This window comes from Lepus europaeus, chromosome 10 (assembly GCF_033115175.1).
Source record: "Lepus europaeus isolate LE1 chromosome 10, mLepTim1.pri, whole genome shotgun sequence".
NCBI classification, from domain to species: Eukaryota; Metazoa; Chordata; class Mammalia; order Lagomorpha; family Leporidae; genus Lepus; species Lepus europaeus.
Genome location: NC_084836.1, coordinates 63,305,367 through 63,321,297, shown reverse-complemented (window position 1 = coordinate 63,321,297; position 15,931 = coordinate 63,305,367). Strand labels below are relative to the sequence as shown.

The window sequence follows — 15,931 nt, the reverse complement described above, 5'->3', positions numbered from 1 at the left end:
AGGCCCCGAAGACCCCGGCCCCGCTCGGCGCCCCGGCGCGCGCCCCCTTCCCGGCCTTGTCCTCTCCCCTCCCCCCGCCGCCCGAGAGCCCCTCTTGCACGCCGCCCCCCGCCTCCCGGCGCCCGGACGATGCTCAAGTCTCGGCTCCGCATGTTCCTGAACGAGCTGAAGCTGCTGGTGCTGACGGGCGGGGGGCGGCCCCGGGCCGAGCCGCAGCCCCGGGGGGGCGGGGGAGGCGGCTGCGGCTGGGCGCCCTTCGCCGGCTGCTCCACCCGGGACGGTGACAGCGACGAGGAGGAGTACTACGGGTTGGAGCCGCGGGCCCGGGGCCTGGCCGGCGACAAGGAGCCGCGGGCCGGACCCCCGCCGCCGCCCGCGCCGCCGCCGCCGCCCCCAGGCGCGCTGGACGCCCTGTCTCTCAGCAGCAGCCTGGACAGTGGGCTCCGAACCCCTCAGTGCCGGATCTGTTTCCAGGGCCCGGAGCAGGTCAGGCCTGGGTTACCTGGCCGGGCGTGGAGGGGTGGGGGGTGCGCACCTGGGGCGCGTCCGGGGAGACCGTGAACGGGGGGCGGGGTCTGGGGAGGCCAGGCGGGCCCGGGGTCCGATGGTGGGAATGAGGGGTGAGGCTGGGGTGGCCGGCTGGAAACCCTTAGGGTGCCTTTTGGGGTGGAGGGGATAGGAGGGAGCCCGGGGTCCCCAGTGAGGGGTGGGGCTTCCTCCTCGGAGGGCTGAGAATCCATCTCGCCGGTCGCTGGGGACCGCCTCACCCCAGGGTCGCCATCGGCGGCGGGGGGGGGGGGTCTCTTCTGTCGGGGGCTGGCAGCGAGGAGAGTGCACACGTTCCCACCTTGGAGGGAGGGGCCCGGCCAGCGCCCTGGCCTCGCTCGAGGCTTCTCCCCGTGGGTGCTTCCCTTCACTTCTCTGCAACTTTGCATCTCACTACAAAGAGAAGCCTTTGTTCAGTGCACGGGCAGAGCTGCCCCGGGATGGTGCCAAAGGGTGCCCGTGTGCGGTGAGAAACGTCTCCTCCAGCCGAGGGGAGCATCTCCCACTCCCCTTCTCGCCACCCTCTAACACGTGGAAATGGAGATCGGTGGTGCGTCCCAGCCCGCATCAGACTCCTGGAGTAAACGCACTCTGCTTCGCTGTGGCGGGGAGGAGGAGGGAAGGCCTGGCCTTGACCTGCAGATCCTAAGGAAAGCTTTCCCATGGGGAAGCCGGAGAGACACCCTTCCCCAGGTCCTGGGAAAGGAGAGGACTCTGGCCCTCCCTCCCCCTCCAGACCTCACCCCTTCGGGACGAAAAGTTTCTCCTGAGCTGCAGCCTCCGCCTCTCGCCCAGTCTTGGGTGAAAGGCCTGAGATTTTTGGCGGTGGGAGAATGACTGACCTGAAGCGCCTTCTCTCTCCGGGTGCGCCGCGGAGTGGGGTCGCGGCGGCGCTAGCTGACAGCGCCCCTCCGCGCTTTTCCTGCAGGGGGAGCTCCTGAGCCCCTGCCGCTGCGACGGCTCAGTGCGCTGCACGCACCAGCCCTGCCTCATCCGCTGGATCAGCGAGAGGGGCTCCTGGAGCTGTGAACTCTGCTACTTCAAGTACCAGGTCTTGGCCATCAGCACCAAGAATCCCCTGCAGGTGAGGTGCCGGGAGAGGACGCTGAGCCTGGGCTTCTCGGCCATTGGAACTCTGGGTTCTACGGGTGGGTGCCTGGGAACCAAGGGAGCCTGTCGCCTCACTGACTGGTCGCCAGGCCACCAGTCCCCACTGTTACCGTACCTCCCCTGTCTGTAAACCTTCCTTTCTTTGGTCATGCACAGGACATTTACTGGGTGCTGCTTTTATTCTGAGTACAATTGGGGCAATAGAAAAGGGAAAGACGGACTGCGGCGCCAGCACACCGGGTTCTAGTCCCGGTCGGGGCGCCGGATTCTGTCCCAGTTGCTCCTCTTCCAGTCCAGCTCTCTTCTGTGGCCCGGGAAGGCAGCGGAGGATGGCACAAGTGCTTGGGCCCTGCACCGCATGGGAGACCAGGAGGAAGCACCTGGCTCCTGGCTTCTGATTGGCGCAGTGCACCGGCCGTAGCGGCCATTTGGGGGGTGAACCAGTGGAAGGAAGACCTTTCTCTCTGTCTTACTCTCTATAACTCTCTCTCTGTCTCTCTCTCTCTCATTGTCTAACTCTGCCTGGCAAAAAAAAAAAAAAAAAAAAAAAGAGGGAGGAAAGACTGATGAAAGTGAATGTAGTGTTTCCCATGTGTCAATTTTGGCATGTGTTCATTCCTTTTATCTTCATAACCTATTAGTTAGAAACCATTATTTTTTAAAAAATATTATTTTTATTTATTTGAAAGAGAGAGTGAGGGAGATCGGCCTTTCATTTGCTGGTTCCTTCCCCGAATTGCTACCACAGCTGGTGCTGAGCTGGCTTAAAACCATGAGTCTGGGACTCAGTCTGGGTCTCCCCTGTGGGTGGCAGGGACCCAAGTATCTAAGCCATTCCCTGATGTCTCCCAGGGTTTGCATTAGCAGGAAGCTGGCATTGGAAGTGGAGCTGGGACTCCAAGGCAGGCAGGCAGTCTGATATGACATACAGGCATGCCAAGTGCTGTCTTAACCACTCTGGATACCACTGTACCCCGTTTCACCAGTGAGGTCACTGGGACACCAAGAGACTTGAAAGCTTACCTGAAGTTACTCAGCCAGTAAGTGATGGAGTTAAGATTTTGGAATCAAACCTGGATGTTTCGGCTTTAGAGCACTTGCCTTTCTAGAGATCAGACAGACAGGGGGTGTTAAATCAAGGACCTTATTCCAGGTCTGATCAGCGCACAGTGCTGCCTGGAGGGTGTAGGCAGGGCTCCTGGGGCACCCGCCCCTCCAGGGCTACCACTTGCCACCTGGCCTTCTGTTCCTTTCTGTGACTCCCCGGAGCCCTTTCTCCCACGCAGTGGCAGGCCATCTCCCTGACGGTCATCGAGAAGGTCCAGATCGCTGCCATAGTGCTGGGCTCGCTCTTCCTCGTCGCCAGCATCTCCTGGCTCATCTGGTCCTCGCTCAGCCCCTCAGCCAAGTGGCAGCGGCAAGATCTGCTCTTCCAGATCTGCTACGGCATGTACGGCTTCATGGATGTCGTCTGCATAGGTGAGGGCGCGCCTCCCCTGCTCTCCTGCCCCTCATCTTCCTCTTCACTCCCTGCCCATCCCTGCCATGTCATGGCCATGTTTGCTGCTCCTGGAGGCCTTCCCCCACCCCCACTTCATGCTTCTCCAGGGCCCCTTGCTGCTGCACTGCTTCTCTCTGCACAGTTGCTTGCTTAAGCACCGCTGGCCTAGGTGTGGGTGTGGTTGACCCTGGGTGTCCTGTCCCTCTTGCTCAGGCCTCATCGTCCATGAAGGCTCCTCTGTCTACCGCATCTTCAAGCGCTGGCAGGCAGTGAACCAGCAGTGGAAGGTCCTGAACTATGACAAGGCCAAGGACATAGGCGGAGATGCAGGGGGCGGGACGGCAGGGAAGCCAGGCCCCAGGACCTCACGGACGGGCCCCCCCTCCGGGGCCACCAGCCGCCCCCCAGCTGCCCAGCGCATGCGGACGCTCTTGCCTCAGCGCTGCGGTTACACAATCCTGCACCTCCTTGGACAGCTGCGGCCACCCGATGCCCGTTCCAGCTCCCATTCTGGCCGAGAGGTGGTCATGAGGGTCACCACGGTCTGAAGTGGACTCCAGGAGCAGGGATCTCGAGTCAACGCATCGGCCAGAGCTGGCCTCTCTTGGCTGCTGGAGGTACCAGCTGGACAAGGTGTTTGGGGCACACCACCCTCACCACTGAGGATCTCGGTGGGGCAGCCTCGAGCTGGAGACATTGTCTGGCCGCCAGGTAGAGACACCCGGATGACATTCCAGCCCCCACCGGCAGCTCCTCCCACGCGTCCTGAGACATCCACCAGGGCAGCCAGGAGGGGAGAGCAGCTCTTCTTCCCTGGAAAGAACCATCTTTACCTCAGCTCCTGGGGCCTCCAGCCCCCCAGCTCCACCACCAAGACTTGGTGAAGGGGGACCAATGCCAGAAGAAAGGGGCTGTAGACCCCAATTCCCCACCCCATGGCCACAGGGCATCTGGCAATAAGACTAGTATACATTGAGCTCCCGTTCCCTGCATGAGGGCGGGGACTTCCCCCTGCGCCACCCCCACTGCATGGGGGAAGGGCATAAAGAATCATTTATATGCACGTGGAGACTGCTTTCTCATCTGGGGCACTGCAGGAGGGTGGGGAGGCATGGGGAAGTTTCTCTGCACAGGTCGCCAACCCCACGTGCAGCAGTGGGTTCTGAGTTGGAGGTGCGTCTCCCTCTTGCTGGTGAATGATTCACATTGGCTGCTAGGTGGCAGGTGGCAGCATTTGGAGGCAACTAGGGTGCACCTGCTACCCACAAGTTGGGTGACATAGAAAAAAATTCTCACAGCTATGGCTTTCCTGTTTACCTCGTAGGGTTGGAATGAGGATAAATGAGGGACAGGTTGGACGCCACTGCAAAGAAAATCAATAATGGCACAAATAGACTTCCAGACTAGTTAATGGTCCGTTTATTCCAAATAGTAGTCGGTTTAGCAAATTCCAAAGTGTGTTTTTCATCTGGAGTTGTCCAGAACCTTGGAATTTTGTGTTGAGTGACATAATAGACATGGAAATATGAGGGGAAGCAGACACTGCACGTGTGGAAGGTGGTGGTGGTTCACGAGAATGAGAACTTCTCGGACCCCCTAAACCTGGGGACTGGGGGAAGGCTGGAGCCAACCGTCTTGTCCTGGAGACCGTTTAGGTCCTATTAGTCCTTCTCAGGTACTGTGCTCACTCAGAACAGTGGTGTGGAGTGAGATGGGAGGGACTCTGCTGATATAATGAGTCTCCAGCCCCAGTTTCAGCTGTGTCTATTGCAGTTCAGGGTCACAGGTCTGATCCCCACGCGCCCAGCTGGTGGTATTAAGTGGAAAGTATTGTGCTTGGAGGCAGCAGCCTAGAGAGCTGTTGTTTGTAGAGAAAAGATCTGGGAGGGACTGGTTAAAATGTGGGTCAGGCTGAAGCCTGGTCCATTTCTCTTGAGGCCTTCGGGCTGTGTATTATATGATTGATGCTATCTTTTAAGTGAACTATTCATCAGCAATTAAAATAATTCCTTCATACATTGTTAAAGTCACATCCAGAGACCTTTCTTATTATTGGTTCTTCTCTCAGGGAAGGTCCTACTCTGCCGTTTTCCTTGGGATGTATTGGAGAAAATGCTTCCCGTCCCCTGCCCCTCTCCCAAAGGGGTCTTGGCTGCTGTCCATGGTGCTGGCACCTAGACTTGCTTGGAGGTGCAGGCACGAAAGCTTGATGTGGGATCTGAGCCACCTTGACGTGTGGAGGCATATCACTCCTGACTTCCGAGGGCGTCAGAGTGGTGAGGGGATGGAGAACTGCCTCCCCAAGAGATGTCCCTTTCACCCCCAACCTGGGGAGACAGAAGAGCCATTCTTTACGGATTTTCCATTCATGGAAGGACTGGTGATGAATGGATGAGAGAAAATCAGAGTGATTACTAACACCTATAGTAGCAGATAGGGCTCAGCTACATATGACCTACGTGGAGCTGTCTGAGTCAAGCCTGGACTGTGACTCCACATGGAAGCTTAGACATACCCACAATACACACACTATTTCCATTTTCACTTTGGGTCCAAAATCAGCCCCAGTGAGATCATACTTTCCCTTCTCCTTCAGTTTCAGCCTCTGTGGAGGTCTTGGGAATGGAGATTGGGGCCAATAAGGTGTATGGTCTCCTCTCCTTTTCCCTTTTTTAATTTAAAGAGATATTTTTCCTGGAGAGAGGTCATAGGCACTGCTGCCCTCAAGTGGGCATTTCTAGTGGGGAGTGAGGCGGGTAGATTTCTCATTACTGATTCCAGGAGATGGGGTCTGACTGTGAGCTGGGCTTTGTTTTCCCTCACAAGTCAGGTCATTTGGATTCAAGTGGAGCTTGGTGTGAGGGGAGTAGGTACAGACAGTGTACAGCAGAGAGGAGGTTGAGAGGTGGGGCAGTAAATGCATAGAAACTTTGTTCTCCGCACAAGGCCTCGGGCATGCCCTGCCCCTTGTAATTCAGCCCATCTGTGGAAGGCTAGTGGCCAGTCGAGTTTCTGGGGTCCGGGAGCCTTGTCTAGGGCAGGTGCCAGAGGTGGTATGGAGAAGGAAGTGTGAAGTGAAATCTCCATCTACACCCAGCTCATGATGGAGGGGCAGGGGAGAGGAGGCAAGTCCTGACGTGGGGTGACCTGGGATGCTCAGGGAGCTGCGCCGAGTGTGCTGAGAGATTTATTTGGAGGGAAGATGAGTTAATCTGTATACATCACAAGGGGAGAACTGTGCCCAGCCTCCTGGGGGGGGGGGCAGAGTGCTGACTCAGGGTAACACAGACTCCGTCTGCCCCAGTGCCCCAGGGCTCTGGCCACCCACACGCTCAGCTTCCATCCTGTGCCTCGGACTCCTTCTCCTGTGACAGAAATGATCTTGGAGCAACTTTTCTAGGGGTTGCCACTCTGGGATGGCATTTGGTTCTGGCAGACCGTTTTCTTATCAAAGACCCAGCTGCCTTTGGCCGCGTCGGCAAATCCCTGCCTCCCCACCCACTTTACAGCTTAGCCCCTGCACTCACTTTTCAGCACCACCCCCTTACTCTCCTACAGGATGCCAGGCTGAATTTGGCTCTTCCCACTACAGACAGAAGCATGTCTGGGTTCGTATTGAACAGCACTCTTGCAGCTTAGACCTCCCATTGTTATAGGGATCACTTCCAGGATCTAGGAAACCAGGATCGAAATGGGGGTCAAGGTCTCCCCACTGGTCTTGCCAGAGAAGTCAGTCAAAAGTCAAGGATGGATCATTTGATTTTTTTTTATTACAAAATGTAACAAATATTTAATGTTTTAATCTAAAAAAAGAAGGCAGAGGCCTGGGGGCCAATTCACTTTCCTAGGGGCAACAATGAAGAAGGAAATGGGGAGACAGAGCCTGGTAAGCTGTTTGTCCTTCTGCCACATGGTCCAGCTTCCATCTGAAAAGGTGCATGGTGTCACCTAGTCAGGAATAGGCTCTGGCAGGGGCCATAAAGGTCAAATAAGGGCTCATCCTTCCTCTCGAAGAACTCACATGCAATGGAGGAGGACCAAGCAGGTGCAGAGCAGATGCACAGTTACTTAGCTCGTACCATGATAAACGTTTAGCCAGCAGCAGCAACAAACACGAACATGGTGGAAGCACAAAGGGCAGTGGTTGAATCCTTCCCCCAAGACACCCAGCGTTATTTGTTAAAGTCTGAGCTGGCCCTTGAAGGATGCATAAACGAGCAGGAGAAAGGCCAAGCAGGCAGAGAGAGGAAGGACCGTGGTTTTCCTCCAGACCTACTGAGGCAGGCCAAGTACACGTTGCACTTGGTCAGGGCTGCCTCATGCACTTTGCTGAGGTCATCCCATCTGGCCAGGGAGACTTCAAGGGGAAGATACGTAGCCCTTCCTTGGCTCTGCACCTAAGAAAACCCCTATGGGGAGAGCAAGGGTGATGAGCACAGCTTCCTTCCACAGGACTATCTGTCCACAAACTGTAGGTTGATGCTTCTCTCAGGTACCAGGACGGTCCGGGTCATGGGTCTGATTGGTGTAGCACCTGGCTCAGGCAGCACCTCAAAATGTGTCAAGATCTGGAGAGGTGGGGAGGCAGCTGTCACTATGGGAGGGGTCTGTAATGGCAGGATGGGTTGGTAAAGGGCACTATTAGTGCTGGAATGGCCAAGGTTGGGTGGGTACCAAGAAGTTGGGGCTTCTTGGTGAACGAGGGTAGGAGGAAAAATAGTCTGGATACCCTTTCTCCCACCCCAGGCTGATAACGGCACTGTCATGTTTCCCGGGGTTCAGTGCACCAGGTCTCGTGTTTTCCTGTGCTTGTCAGAGGACAAGAGCCCACAGCTTTAGATGGCTACAGTGTGGGAAGCAATGAGGCCTCGATCACTCACCTGGGCCAAAGCCATCTGCAGCTCTAGCTCTGCTAGGCGTCTTCCCATGCAGCTGCGCTTGCCAAAGCCAAAGGGAAGAGATGCGAATGGGTGGGGGGCTGGACCCTCCCCCAGCCAGCGAGCTGGACGGAAAGAATTTGGCTCCGGGAACTGGGCAGGGTCCCTTGAAGTGGCATAGTGACACAGAGTGACCAGCGTCTGGAGAGGGAGGAACACAGACTTGTCGGCTCGGGCCCAGGAATGGGGTGGGGGGCATGAAGAAGAGGATCTGGGGACAGGGACAAGGGGAGGCCATGTCGGTGAGGGAGAGCATTGCTGGGGCTACTTTTGGAATGATTCTTCCACCACCGCATCATATCCTAGAGAGGGCATTTGGGTCAAGGGGAGGGTCTGAAGGGCTATGGGGAATGTCTGAGAATGGGATGGGGCCCTGGGTAGTGAGGGATAGCTCAGCCAAAGGGGGTCCTGGGCACCACTCACACTTTTGGGGATGATGTAGTCACCCACACGGATGTCTCTGTCTGGGACACGGGAATTCCCAGGCACCACAGGGTACAGTCTGAGTTGCAAAGCAAATGGGGAGACAGCAGGTGAGGCTGGGGCTGTAGACGCCCCCTCATCAGCTCCAACCTCCAAACCCCTTTTTGGCCAGAGAGAGAGAACCATTGTTGTCTGCTCTCTCTCGTTCTCTCTGCTTCCACCCACTGGCTGCTTCCCCAGTTCTTCCCCAGCATCTTTCCAGTTCTTTTCTCCTCCCTCCCTCCTCCACTTCTGACCCTCACCTTAGCACTTCCCTGACCACAGCCTTCAGCAGGGGCAGCTGGGACAGAGTGGCGGCTGACAGGTGGGCACAGGAGCCAGGGCCCAGGGCGGCTGTGATCTCAGAGTGGAGTGCCATCTGGACTTCAGGATGCCGGGACAGCTCATACAGGGCCCAGGAGAGCGTGTTGGACACCTGAGGGGACAGGGGACAGCATCCGCCATATTGGGTATGAGGCCGCAGAATAGGGGACAGTTACAGGACAGGCTGGGGGTAGAGGGGCTGAGCCAAATGGGTCTCCTTGGTCACAGTGGATCCCCTATAGCCAGAAAGCACCCCTAGCCCCTCTGCAGAGGCGAAAGCTCTGGAAACAGGGCTCACAGCATGGACGGAGAACCTCACCGTGTCCACACCGGCCAGGAGCAGCTCTGTCACATTCCCCAGGATGGACTGGGCAGACAACTTCCCCCGGAGCAGGAAGTAAGTGAGATGCGCCCCGGATGCCGTGTCCTCCGGCTTTCCCCGCGTCCCAGTGGCTACCTCGGCCTCTCGCCGCTCCACGTGCTGCTGGGCTGCGTGGGCAGAAGGCACGCTGAAGCCGCATGCGCTGCCACTGGACGGCCGCTCGCCCGTCCCCCACCTTGTTTCTGTGCCTTACCAAATGCAAACATCTGGTCCCAGTCCCGGCAGAGGCGGCCCCAGGGTCCCGGCACCAGGCGGTGCAGCCACTTAGGCATCGCCATGGTCAGCAGCGTGGACACGAACACGGAGCCCACCGCGCGGATGAAGGTCTCCGTGTCGGGCGGCACCTCAGCCTCCAGGCAGCCCAGGCGCGAGCCCAGCAGCACCGCGGCTGTGCCTGGCCGGGAGGGGGCGCTGTCAGGGCCCCGGGCAACCCGGACCGCATGCCCCCGACGCCCACCCCTGACTCCGTGTGGGGACTCACTTTCTAGTCCAAACTTGTAAAACTCCCCCGCCACATCCCGAACCAGGGCGGGTGGCCCGGTGCCACGTCCCCGCTGGCGCCTCAGTCGCCGCACAAGATCACGGACCACGCTGTCCAGGGTTCCGGCGTAGCCAGCGGCCGCCTGAGGCCGGAGGAGGAGCGGGGCCAGGAGGCTGCGGAGCCTCTGCCATTCTTCACCCTCCCTACGCGGATGCGGAGAGAGGGCGCGTCAGGGAGGCGGCTGTGTGCCGACCGCTCGACGGGGCGCGCTGCGGGGCAGCAGGAGTCCGTTCCGCAGCGGTGGCGGCTGCGCCCTCCGGGTGCGGAAACCTGCCGCTGTCAATGCCTCTCCCCTTCTTTGCCCATATCCGGCCTCCCAGGTAATCTGAGTCAGGGAATCTTAACCTTTCCTCCAAGTTCAGGTACTCCGAGCCCAAGCGGTGGTTTCCCCGCGACCCGGGATTTTGGCCTCAAAAGATCAGGGGGCGGGGGCCGGGCTCATCTTGGGTTTGGGTGAAGCAGGCTGGGGTGGGAAACCCCGAGTGCCGGCAGAGTAGGAGAGGGCAGCCGCGCGGCGCCTGGGCCTGGGGGACCCAGGAGGACTCACGCGGTAAGCAGTCCGCAAGCCCGCTGGCGGCTGCGACGGTGCTCAGCCCACGGCGAGAAACTGCAGCGCTCAGGCCGAGGTCCCTCCTGCCGCAGCAGCTGCTCGACGAGCGCGGGGTGGGCCACGTACACTGTGCGCACTGTTCCGAAGCTGCCCAACCACAGCGACCCGAAGCGCGCGGCGCCCTGGACCTGGGGGGAGGCGAGCACCAACACTTGGAGACCCGGGCCAGTCCTGAGCAGGGGGAGCTCCAGCCCTTCCTGTGCGCCCAGCTAGTGTGTTCGCCCCGATGGTGCAAACTCCTTCTTGTTGTCCCATTTCCCGTCCCTAGGAAGTTTGAGAGTGATGGGCAAACGGAGAACTTTGCGCAAAGCGGACACCCGGGACCTCTCTGCTCCGGGGCGGAGCCGAGGTGGGAGACGATGCTTAAGGCTCCCCACCCGGACAGTGCCTTCCCGAGACGAGCCTAGGTGATGAAAAGGGGCGCGCGTAGACTTAATCCCTATGCTCTCCGCTCTCCGACCGCCTCGCGCGCTTGTCCTGGACCTACACAGGGTCTCCAAGGCTGCATGGCAAGAAGGCGCTTTCGGGGCGCACTCCTTCGCCGGCTGTCGGGATGGACTCGGAGCCGGTCGAGTCGCCGCCCCGGTCCCGACTTGCCCTTCCCATAACCCAGGGGCATCTGTTCTCCTTGGCTTTCCCTCCCACGTCCTGCGCTAGCCTGTCCTTTTCTGCCGTTAGCAAAGCCAGTTTACGCGGCGCGTAGTTCCCGCAGCGGCGGCATCTCTCCTACCTGCAGCTCGTGCAGCCTCGACAGCCCCCCCTTGCAGAAAACTTCAGCCAGGAAGCTGGGCATAGAGGGGCCTGGGAGGTCCGCCAAACTCCGTGGTGCTGAGTCGGGGCCTCGGGAGTCCGATGAGGCGCCCAGCTCCGGAGCCCAGCGGACGCGATGGGGCACTTTGGTGGCCAGCTTGAGGGCTTGGGTCATGGTCTGATTCAGGAAGCCCATGAGAGAAAGCACGTCCCAGGAGCATCTTGCAAGCTTGCTTGAACCCCTATTTAACCCCTGGGCGAGGCCGTGACGACGCCCCCTCTCCAGTCGCCTCAGCCAATCCCTTCTGAGCGGATGGTGCTGGGGGATTAGCAACCAGGAACAACAGGAGGCGGGGCCGGCGCTGACTCTGGCTTCCTTGGGTCTCACGTTGTGATGACCCTCATTGGATGTGAGAACCGTCTGTTTCCCCCTGCAGGGGCTAGTGCCCTAGTCCAGCAGCTTGAAGGTTTCTTCCTGGGAAAGGCTACTTAAAAGGAAGGTAGGTGACCAAGCCACACAAGCCAGTGCACTGGCATTCTCACCACTTCACCAGTGGGCTCAGCCCCTTCTGATTCATCCTGTAGCTTCTCTGGGCTGAGACACAGCTGTACCTGTCCCCACTTCTTGGCTCATTGGGCTGCACGAGGGCAGGGTTTTCCTGCATTAGCCCCACTTCTCCCTCCCCTGGACCTAATGCATTCTGGGCACAGTGCAGGTGGGTTAATGGGTTAAAATGGCTCCAGGCACCTTCATCTTTATTTCTTGGGGCGGGGGGGGGGGGTAGGGGTGTTTTGAAGGTCAACAGCCCCTCCTTCCAGCCACGGGAATCTGGGGCTTTAGGAGCAGAAATAAAGGAACTTCTTTGCACATCAGAAAAGTCCGGAGTTTGTCTGGGGGCTGCTGGGTGGGGGCCAGGGCTGAGCGCTCGGAGTGCCCAGGGGCCACAGTTCCCGGGGGGGGGGGGGCTTCCTGGGCAGCAGCCCCTTCCTGCTTTCAGCCTCAGAATCCTCCAGTTCAGCTCTTGGCTCCTTGCCTCCCCACCCCTACCAGGCTCTGTGCCAGTCGGTCAGCTCTGAAGTGTTGGAAGCGATGACCAATATGGACAAGGCGAGGGTCTCCATCCCCTACCCTCCCAGGGACTCTCCAGGGAGAGCAGCAGCAGAGGGAGTACAGATTTCCCCCGGGGTCAAGTCTTAGGCGGGGCGGCACGTGATACCCACTCCTGAGAAACAGCAGCCTGGGCACGTGAACACACACGCACGCTATCCCAGCACTGCAAAGCAAACACTAGTGGGCAGGGGATTTGCGCCTAGCAGGCAGTTTAGAAAGTGGAACACTGCATCCCACAGGGGGAGTGCTAAAGGAGAGCAAGGACCCCCCCATCCCCTCTGCTCCAAGGTCCTTTGACCTTTCCAGTCAGCTCCTTTTGCTCTCTGCTGGCAGTGGAGGGACAAGCAGGTGAGAGGAGTTGGGGCAGTTGTAAACACCAGGGCTCTGCCCTCGGCTGCCCCCCAACTTCTCTGAGAGGCTGCTGTCTCTCGCAGGCTCAGCCGGGAAGGCCCAGGAGGCCTGATCTTTTTTCCAGTCCTGGGAAGACGGGGGCCAGCAGGGAAGGCAGTCAGTGCGCAGGCAGGGTGGAATCGGGGTTCAGTCCCTGGAGGGTGGGGTCTTGCACTCTCCGGAAGATGGCTGGGAAATTCTTCCCTCCGTTGCGTAGAACTTTCTTTCCCTCCTCAGTTGATGTGCCTAGATGTCCCACGATGGGGTCTTCACTCTGGGAAGAGGAGGGGCCCCGTTAAGTTCTTGCCTGCCTCTCAGACTGTCCCCGGCCCCTTGTCTCTCAGGGCATCTTGCTGGGAACTGAGCTGGGTGCAGAACCTCTCTGGAAAGGGCCCACAATTTGCGACTCCTCTTATGCCCCCTACTTACCAGCTCCTCCAGGGGCACACGCTCAAACAAGGGGTGTCCCTCGAAATGGGTACACATCCAGTGATGGAGCTCCAGCACGTCAGTTATGGTATACACCAGTCCCTGTGTGTGGGTGACGACGCCTTAGACAGGCGGCTGCAGGCAACCCAGCAGCGGTGATGGGTGTGGCAGTGCCAGCTCACACATGCATCTCCAGTGACTTCCGAGGGAAGGCCCCCCACCCCCGACTCACCCCGACTCTCAGCACGTAGGCATATTCTGCCAGCAGTGTGGGGCTGATGATTCGCCACTTGTGCTTCGTGCGTTTGAAATGTGGGTCAGGGAAGAGGAAGAACATCTTTGTCAGCTGTGAGACGGACATGCACCAACAGTGTGGTGAGACCCTGGCCTCCGGCACCACCTGCCGACCAGCCTGGCCCACCAGGGTCCCTCCGCACCTGGCCCTTACGGAAGAAGTTAGGAAGGTGCTTCATGGCGTTGCTGCGGAGACAGGCAATGTTCTGGAAACCTCCTCCGGGAGCTGCACGCAAGGCCCGGATCCGGTCTTGTACATAGTCGGAGACCTTCACCCGGATCTCCAGACCCAGAATCAGAGTGTCTGGGAAGAGCGGAGACAGCTCCACTGGACACAGAAACAGCAACGGGATCATCAGTCATACTTGCAGGAAGTGCACAGCGGTCGGTCCACAGAAGGAAGCCTTTGGTGTACCAAAGTCGGGAATGGCAAGAGGGGACAGACAGCTCTGTGCATAGGTCTATGCTGGGGAAGTGGACGGGGGAGATACGCGAGTTGCCACCAGGACTAAGATAGGAGGCTGGGAATACCTGTGCAGTACATGTGCAGCTGCTTTAGAGTTTTCATACACTACCTCATTTCACCCTGCAATGAACTGTGAAGATGAGAAAACCAAGGGCCAGAAAAGCCCAGATCATAGAGCTGAGACGGGGGAGAGCTGGAACTTGAAGCTAGGTTTTCTGCTACCAAGTACCATGCTCTTCCTCTCTGCCAGGCTGTTATCTATATGGGAAGACCTAAGAATACAGAAGTACCTTGGCACGTATGGCTGGGACGACATGGACGATGCAGCAGGAACCCAAAAACATGAGAGTGAGGACTGAGTTCTGGCAAGGGAGGGGAGAGGGGCAGGGTTGTTGTGGAATCCCTAAGACAGTTCAGGATCACTGGGCACAGCGTCGAATCTCTGACGCTTGTGCTGACCGGCTCAGTGACCCGGCACCTGGCAGGTGAAATGCATCATGTCATGTAGGGACTGCAGCCAGACAGGACAACCCACGTTCGTAGAGGCCTGAGGCAGCCCTCTCCCTTCGGCAGGGCAAAGGCCACAGACCCAGAGCAGAGGGGAGGAGGGGCTGCTCTACACTGATGTCACCAGTGTCTGGTCCGAAGGGGAAAGGCCAACTCTGTCCACCCACCCCCAAACCTGCTGAGGTGGCATCTCGGCTTGGCCCACGGATTACCTAACAGGCCACCGTAGCCACAGCCTATGTCTGCAAACTCCACTTGGGCCCGAGTGCTCTTTTCTTTTTCATCTTTCGGGTCATCGTGGCTCTGATTTTGAGTGAGTGGAGCGAAGAACTCTGGGTAGAGCTCAGACCAGTCCATCTCCTCTGGTTTCACAGGGCTGTTGGCAAGAAGACATGAGGAAGTGAGCAGGCTGGTGACATCATTGCATAAGTAGCAGTGGGGGGGGGGAGGGTCGGAGAGAGGGGAGCAGGAGGAGGTGGCGGGGAGGAGGTTTCTCAGAAGTTCTGTAACAATGGCACCAAGGCCTCCGGGCACAAAGGAAGCCCCTCAACCCGCAGAGTGAATCAGCACCAATCACGAGGCCCGTGATTGCTGAGCTGCCCATCTCCACTTCGGCAGGCTGATGTGGCCCTGGCAGACAGCTCTCTCTTCTGGGGCACAAGTTCCTCTTCTCCCAGACTGGCTGCCTAAGGCACCGGGACCCTATTTTGTTGATGTGCTCTTTCGGGGAAAGGATGGAGTGAGGTGTGGGCAGGATTGCACAGATGTTTGTCTTGTTATTAAACCCAACAAACAAAATGAAAGGCAGAATTGGCATTCTGCCTCTAGCGCTCTAGTTTCAGTTAAGTTTCTTTCTCTCCCGAGGCGGGGCACCGCTACACAGTCTGAGGCCTGAGCGCCACGCCCCTCCCAATCCTCTAACTCCGCCCGCTGTCAAATCTCCCGAACCCACCCCCAAGCTGACGTCAGCCGGCCGATGCTCCCGGGCCTGTCCCACACCCTCCCACTCGTCCAAGCACCACCGCTCCCTTGGGCTGTGTACAGCACCCCCGCCCCGGCCCCGCCCCGGTTCGCTCACTAGCGCAGCGTATGGTCCGCCATGGGGTTGGAGTGAGCTCGCTGCCGATAGTAGCGCTTTTGGGGCTGCAAGGCCTCCACTCCGGCCGCCTTCCCACTCTCGGTAGCGGCCATGACGCCCAGACCCGGGTTTCTCCGGCGAATCCACGTGGGGACTGAGGCCCCAGGCGCAGGATGATGACGCACCATGCCCGTGTCCTGTAGGCCCCGCCCCTTAAAGACACACGTGCACCCTGCTCCGGGGTGGGCGCGGAGGGCGGTCGGGGGCAAGGGGCAGGAGGGAGCCTCTGCACCTCCGGCCTCTAACCCGGCGGACGGGACCGAGCCCGGCGTCCTGCCTTTTCCCGTAGCTTGCTAAGGCCCGGCCCGGCCGCCATCCTGCGTGCAGGCACCTGTGCATTCCGCAGGTGAGGGGGGTCTGGGGTCCCGCCTGCCACAGTGCCCTCCACTTCGCACCCCACACTCCCCGTCCCTGGGTTCTGGCCAGGCTGCCC

The 15,931-nt window shown here is 58.9% G+C and overlaps 3 protein-coding genes across 3 annotated transcripts; 1 reads left to right on the top strand and 2 right to left on the bottom strand.

Annotated features, from left to right (window-relative positions):
- Window positions 1-12: 12 nt before the first annotated feature.
- MARCHF9 (membrane associated ring-CH-type finger 9) lies at window positions 13-5,164 on the top strand. Its single transcript, XM_062202093.1, has 4 exons — window positions 13-486; window positions 1,475-1,630; window positions 2,943-3,135; window positions 3,371-5,164. The coding sequence occupies exons 1-4, from the start codon at window positions 130-132 to the stop codon at window positions 3,703-3,705; spliced, it is 1,041 nt and encodes a 346-aa protein (XP_062058077.1). The 5' UTR covers window positions 13-129; the 3' UTR covers window positions 3,706-5,164.
- Window positions 5,165-6,992: 1,828 nt separating this feature from the next.
- Window positions 6,993-11,338, bottom strand: LOC133767662 (25-hydroxyvitamin D-1 alpha hydroxylase, mitochondrial). The gene is made up of 9 exons (XM_062202092.1): window positions 11,144-11,338; window positions 10,351-10,541; window positions 9,744-9,946; window positions 9,456-9,656; window positions 9,200-9,369; window positions 8,820-8,992; window positions 8,518-8,596; window positions 8,038-8,235; window positions 6,993-7,725 (listed from the first exon to the last, which is right to left on the bottom strand). The coding sequence occupies exons 1-9, from the start codon at window positions 11,336-11,338 to the stop codon at window positions 7,612-7,614; spliced, it is 1,524 nt and encodes a 507-aa protein (XP_062058076.1). The 3' UTR covers window positions 6,993-7,611.
- A 546-nt stretch (window positions 11,339-11,884) lies between these two features.
- Window positions 11,885-15,875, bottom strand: METTL1 (methyltransferase 1, tRNA methylguanosine). Its single transcript, XM_062203330.1, has 6 exons — window positions 15,439-15,875; window positions 14,573-14,736; window positions 13,531-13,715; window positions 13,326-13,439; window positions 13,094-13,195; window positions 11,885-12,938 (listed from the first exon to the last, which is right to left on the bottom strand). Exons 1-6 carry the CDS (start codon window positions 15,624-15,626, stop codon window positions 12,783-12,785), a joined length of 909 nt encoding a protein of 302 aa, XP_062059314.1. The 5' UTR covers window positions 15,627-15,875; the 3' UTR covers window positions 11,885-12,782.
- Window positions 15,876-15,931: the final 56 nt, after the last annotated feature.

Excerpts from the sequence above, each read along its gene's own strand:
- MARCHF9 (XM_062202093.1), top strand. The coding sequence starts at position 130 with ATGCTCAAGTCTCGGCTCCGCATGTTCCTGAACGAGCTGAAGCTGCTG. Across the intron at positions 1,631-2,942 it reads GCACCAAGAATCCCCTGCAG|TGGCAGGCCATCTCCCTGAC; the intron begins GTGAGGTGCCGG and ends TCTCCCACGCAG. Across the intron at positions 3,136-3,370 it reads CATGGATGTCGTCTGCATAG|GCCTCATCGTCCATGAAGGC; the intron begins GTGAGGGCGCGC and ends CCTCTTGCTCAG.
- LOC133767662 (XM_062202092.1), bottom strand. The coding sequence starts at position 11,338 with ATGACCCAAGCCCTCAAGCTGGCCACCAAAGTGCCCCATCGCGTCCGC. Across the intron at positions 9,370-9,455 it reads GGACCAGATGTTTGCATTTG|CCCAGCAGCACGTGGAGCGG; the intron begins GTAAGGCACAGA and ends CTGCCCACGCAG. Across the intron at positions 8,993-9,199 it reads TCCTGGCCGGTGTGGACACG|GTGTCCAACACGCTCTCCTG; the intron begins GTGAGGTTCTCC and ends CTGTCCCCTCAG.
- METTL1 (XM_062203330.1), bottom strand. The coding sequence starts at position 15,626 with ATGGTGCGTCATCATCCTGCGCCTGGGGCCTCAGTCCCCACGTGGATT. Across the intron at positions 13,716-14,572 it reads TGGCTACGGTGGCCTGTTAG|TGGAGCTGTCTCCGCTCTTC; the intron begins GTAATCCGTGGG and ends TTCTGTGTCCAG. Across the intron at positions 12,939-13,093 it reads GTGTGCCCCTGGAGGAGCTG|AGTGAAGACCCCATCGTGGG; the intron begins GTAAGTAGGGGG and ends TCCTCTTCCCAG.